This window comes from Callorhinchus milii, unplaced genomic scaffold (genome assembly GCF_018977255.1).
Source record: "Callorhinchus milii isolate IMCB2004 unplaced genomic scaffold, IMCB_Cmil_1.0 Scaffold519, whole genome shotgun sequence".
NCBI classification, from domain to species: Eukaryota; Metazoa; Chordata; class Chondrichthyes; order Chimaeriformes; family Callorhinchidae; genus Callorhinchus; species Callorhinchus milii.
The window spans coordinates 8,682-14,342 of record NW_024705260.1 but is presented as its reverse complement, the minus strand read 5'-3'; the positions used below and the strand labels follow the sequence as shown (position 1 = coordinate 14,342).

The 5,661-nt window shown below is 46.6% G+C and overlaps 1 protein-coding gene across 1 annotated transcript; it reads left to right on the top strand.

The window, feature by feature from the left end:
* Window positions 1-537: 537 nt before the first annotated feature.
* LOC121852171 (mitochondrial import inner membrane translocase subunit Tim29-like) lies at window positions 538-5,101 on the top strand. Its single transcript, XM_042346270.1, has 4 exons — window positions 538-730; window positions 2,308-2,546; window positions 3,675-3,805; window positions 4,834-5,101. The coding sequence occupies exons 1-4, from the start codon at window positions 538-540 to the stop codon at window positions 5,099-5,101; spliced, it is 831 nt and encodes a 276-aa protein (XP_042202204.1).
* The last annotated feature ends 560 nt before the right edge of the window (window positions 5,102-5,661 follow it).

Genomic DNA, 5,661 nt, shown 5'->3' with positions numbered 1-5,661 from the left:
AAGGCCCAGCGCCGGCGCGGCTCGGATGTGCCGGTGAAAAAGGCGTAATGGTGGCGTGCCAGCCCCTTCCTCTGTGAGCCCCGCCGAATTTGCATAACCCCGCCCCCTCGTCGCTAGCCCCGCCCACTGGACCGTGAGCCCCGCCCCTCGTCGCTAGCCCCGCCCACTGGACAGTGAGCCCCGCCCCCTCGTCGCTAGCGCCGCCCACTGGACCGTGAGCCCCGCCCCCTCGTCGCTAGCCCCGCCCACTGGACCGTGAGCCCCGCCCCCTGAAGTTGTCCTGGCTCTGACGTCAGCCCCGCCCCACTGCTCATCACCCACCCCAGCTAAGATGGCCGCTGTCTTTACCACAGCGCTGTGGACGTCACGGAATTAACGCGATCCGGGCCGGGTAACCGTGCGAGTAGGCGGAGATTTGACAAAGGCACGCCACCTGGGATATTGCATGTACACAGGCACAGAATGACTCTTTGTTTCACGGCGTCACGAGCCAACAACGGTCTGCGGCCACTGCTGTGGACATGTTACCTACCCAAGATGGCCGCCGAACGTCACGGCGTCGAGTGGCGGTGGCGGTGCAGCCACGACGCCCGTGGGGCGGGCGGGAGGGCGGGAAGGAGGTCGCGAGTGATGGCGGCGCGCGTGGTGAGGCGTGCGCTGAGCCTGGGAGCCGGGATCGGCCCGGCCGCCTCGGTCTCCCGCTGGCAGAGGCTGCTCAACTCGAGGATCGGTAAGGGAGCGCCGGGGTTGCGTCCGCCCGATGTTGCGCTCGTCGCTGTACGAACCCCGCGACCCGAGTTCGATGTCGGGTTCCTGTTGTCCCCAGCGGCAGGTGATCGTCTGAACGGGCCTCTTCAGGTCTCCTCGGCCTCGTATCGCCACCTGGTGCGGTGTGGCAACGTGAGCGTCCCACTCGGGCGCTCGTTTATTCAACAGATATATTAATGTTTATTTTGGCTTCACAAGCGAGAGTTCCATTCTGTGTTCGCCTTTTGCACCCTGTCTCCATTTCGTTCAATGTCATTTATCTACAGTATTTGTAAACGTGAGCGGTACGCTCAAATCAGGTTAAGAACCAGGCTACAGTCAACATTATAGACTGCCAATACACTCACTCGGATTAATAACCATTGCTACAGTCTACATTATGGACTGCCAGTACGCTCACCGAGGTTAACCAGGCTACAGTCTACATTATAGACTTACATTACACTCACTCGGATTAAGAACCAGGCTACAGTCTACATTATAGACTGACAGTACACTCACTCGGATTAAGAACCAGGCTACAGTCTACATTATAGACTGACAGTACACTCACTCGATTAAGAACCAGGCTACAGTCTACATTATAGACTTACATTACACTCACTCGGATTAAGAACCAGGCTACAGTCTACATTATAGACTGACAGTACACTCACTCGGATTAAGAACCAGGCTACAGTCTACATTATAGACTTACATTACACTCACTCGGATTAAGAACCAGGCTACAGTCTACATTATAGACTGACAGTACACTCACTCGATTAAGAACCAGGCTACAGTCTACATTAGTGTTTATTTTTATTATTTTTATTTTATTATTTTTTATTTATAATTACTTCACTTTATTTTTATTATTTTTCTATCTACGTGACTTCACCGAAAGAACCAAAGAATATTCTTCAAATACTTAACTCTCTTATTGTCTCCAACCCCGAGAACCTTTGATATTGTGTCTTCCTTAAGATGAGACGCTGAATGTCGAAACCGTTCCAGAGTTTGTATTGAATCAATGCAGCTGAAATTATGCACTCCCAGAGCACCATGCGGCTGATGGGCCGTGTTAGAAATGCTTTTATTTAATATGTTGCAGGACAGATGTCTGGAGGAGACGAATTGCATGTTTATTTTGACCTTAATAGTATGTTTTGAAAGTCCTGTGTACTTTATCTTCCATTTTCAAATCAGTCCTCAGAAAATCTGTCCCAATTTTGCGAAACACCTCAAATTATTAAGCAATAAAAGGTCCCCTGCCAATAAATAATGTGGTGGCACTCATCTCCATCACCCATAGCACGGTAATGTCAATTCCACATTCCTATGGAAAGAAATACATACAAAATAAAAACACTTAACGAATAAGGCTTGCTGAGCACAGACCCAAAACTGCAAGCAATAAACAGCACTATTAAAAGCGTATAAATGATTTGATGTTTCTTGAATTGAGCAAAGTTGTCAGAACCTGAGAAATGAAGTGATGGGTGGGACTTAAATATGTATAAAAGCAAAATTCGAAATATGTTCACCCTTCCCCGCCAGGTGTGTGGTGTAAGAGCCTGCTGAGCGACTACACCGACGCGTGCAAGGACGTGGTGGTGGGCGCCTGGGAGCGGCCCGTGCGCGCTGCGATCTACGCAGCGGTTCTGGCCGGCGCCGTTGTCTCTATGAGGACGGCGCCGGACGAGCACTCTTTCCAGGTGGCGCTACTGGAGGCGAGCGGAGAGCTGCTGCTTCTCTCCTCGTCGGAGCGCAACCCTACCACAGACTGCCATGTCCAGGCATGTGCCCTCACATGTCATGTCAGTAATGTCCCAATCCGTTTTCTTTTCTTGTTAACTTTGTTCTACTGTGATATCACCATGAAGTTACTCGCTTTAAGTGATCGTGTGTGAAGCCACCTTAAGACATTGGTGGATCGGCACTCTTGACAGATATGTGACCTCTGAGCTACCCAGCCACATAACTACCCAGCGATATATTCTTAGTAGCAATGTTGTCATCGACATCATTTTGTGAGTTAGAGAATGTGTTTACATCACCCTTGTGGTGCTGGGAACAGTCCCCTTCTAAAGTTCGGTGTGGGCTTTTTACACCCAACTTTGGATAGCGCATACTTATGCCCTGTACACTTTATCTGTCATAACAGGCTAAATGTCTCATCTTCAGAGGTAGAATATAATCAATTATGAGTTAAACTCAAAGTAACATGATGGGGTGTTTTTATGTAATTGTTGATTACCTGTCAGGAAAAGCAGCCTGCTGCGCTAAAGACTTGGATTACCTAATAGATGGCTGAAACTGAGATGTCAAACCCAAGGCTTAAAACTTCAGTTCATTGCTGACATGGCTACTATTCCCAGTTACTTACTAGGTAGATTTATACAGTAGGAACAACAGGTTCCACACTGCCCACCAGGGATTATTTGTCTGTCTGTCGTGCATATTTGTCTGTCGTGCACGAATGCGCTGTCCAACCAAGTTCCTACCTGCCCATTCCGAAGGAACGTATTTTTATCTCAGTGCAATGTCAGACCTCACAGATGGTAACATCAAATATGTAATAAAAAAAAGAATGGTGATATGCAGGACAATATACTTGCATGTACAGCCTCTCCTGTATGAGGGCCTTTCCACACTCTGCACATTGTGAGGGTTATTACATTCAAAAAGGTGGCTTTACCCTTTTGTGGGGATTAACCATTCTCGAATGTGCTGGTGAGTGTGGGTTGGCACAATTCTGCTTAGGTCTTAAAGTCTTTATTTTAGGGTTTTTTCAACAATTTATTCTAATTTTTAAGTTATTAAACAGGAAGTACTTTATATTTGAATGCAAATTCCAAGGTTGTTTCCATTTGATCGAGCCAAGTTGAACAGGTTTTGTTTTTATCTGCTATATGTCGTCATAGGCCCTGCTAAAGCACCGTGAGGGTGGCACTCTGCGCTTCAGCAACCTCTTATTCTGCTCCGTGGTTTACTCAAGCCCCTTCGCGCCTGAGTGTCAGCTGTATGCAGCACAGTGCAAGAATCTTAAGCCCAGGTGGGTTCTACTGCTGCACTTTGTCACTGCTGCCTCGACCTATGAACTCGTTCCATATTTATCTTAACTGCTTGGTAGCCTGGTATGCTGGCAGGCCACATCATTTAAAGTAAAACATAAATTCCCCAAATTTTATTCCTGTTACCACTACATGTTACAAGATAAAAAAAATATCAGTTCCAAATTATTGCAAGAAGCAATGCAGAGATTGGCCCAGTTTGTTATTATATGAATACTTCTGATGTCTCTGCAGTAGATCCAATTATTTACACGAGATTCATGTATTAGATACGTCCTGCAAAGGGTGTTGCATATCACACAATTGGTTTACTGCTTAGTACTGGAATAAAGAGATTTTAAATGAAAAGTTAAAATTATGTTGCTGGTTGCTTTGAGCAATCATCGGTGACTCGGCTAAGACCATCAGCCCACTAGAACCTGGTTTAATGACAGGTGGCTGCTCGAATCTTAATTCAGGATCTCAGTTATTCTGACTGAGTTCTCTGATCTAGCATTAGCTCCTTGGACACCAGGCCACCTGCAAGAGTGCACCAGTCCATTGTGGTAACTTTACATTTCTAAGCGCTGGTGTTTTTATGACCTCACATTTATAACTAACTTAAAGTTGCATTGACATGTGGGAGTCGTGCATTCATCTTCTCCGAGGAGATTGCAGACTTGCGGTACTTCCTCCTACCATCCTAAAACATCCATGTTTACAAGGGATCGAACGTGTATGTACACACATACAAGGAGAAAGATCCCCTGTATAGTATACAAGGGATTGTCTAGACAGCACTATACCTGGCATATATACATAGAATCTGCTACGTATTTAAGGCTACATCAACATAGGGGAGGCCCATAACCGGTTAAATAATTGTCACTTCTTAGCTATGGCCAGGAAGCGAACTCCGGTTATCGGGTTTGTAGAACAGTGCGCTAACCACTGAAAGTATTTTTGCGTCCTCTTTCAAGTGTTCTACCAAATATTTTGTGCAACCGTTGAGCTATGTTCCTTGGCACAGGTGGGAGGATTTCCCGTCGCGCGTGCTGGATGTCGGCTTTGGCGGGCGTTGGTGGATGCTTCACAAGAAGGCACACGACTATGACATCAACGATGGGGAGTTTGAGCAGCTGTCACCCGCTCAGCGCATTGTCTTGCATGAGGACTTACACTCGCAGCGCAATGAACAACTCCACGAGCTGCGCTACCGGCAGCCAGTCACGCTCACCGATGAACAAGTGCGGCAAGCCGAGCCGGTGCGGCAGGAACCGCTCTTGGTAAAAGTTTAGAATGAGCCAGTGTGGACTTGCTGTATTTTTATCAGCGTTAAATCATCTGGCTGGATGAGCATGTTGGTTACACCCATGTCACCAGGTAATTCTTCATGGAGATGGTGGTTTAACACTTAACTGTGTCACATACAGATTCCGAAGGAGAATTACCAAAGCGTTTTGTGTGCTGTAAAAGAAAAGAAAACAAATCAGATTTCATTTGCACTACAAAGCTATTGTGTGGGCCATGGGGCACTGACATGGCCAAGCGGTTGTGGGTTTGCCGCTTCTTTCATATATATTCAGTTCGAATCCTGAAAATCTTCCTGGTTAATGCTGCAGGTGTGTTAACGATTAAATACATGGTGTATACTTAATAGTAGATGTTAAAGATCTTGTGGAAATTCAGAAAGTAGGCCATTGTGTACCATCGTCATGGTCCAAATTTGAAGAAAAAACCCCCTAAAATTGCGATAGCACTAAAATGTTCACTTGCAGGCCAGTGATTAAAGTCACCTCGTGCCGCACAGGGAAAACTGCAACTAGAGGTCCCCATCGAATGTTTGAGATGATATTGA

Excerpts from the sequence above, each read along its gene's own strand:
- LOC121852171 (XM_042346270.1), top strand. The coding sequence starts at position 538 with ATGGCCGCCGAACGTCACGGCGTCGAGTGGCGGTGGCGGTGCAGCCAC. Across the intron at positions 731-2,307 it reads GCTGCTCAACTCGAGGATCG|GTGTGTGGTGTAAGAGCCTG; the intron begins GTAAGGGAGCGC and ends CTTCCCCGCCAG. Across the intron at positions 3,806-4,833 it reads TGCAAGAATCTTAAGCCCAG|GTGGGAGGATTTCCCGTCGC; the intron begins GTGGGTTCTACT and ends TCCTTGGCACAG.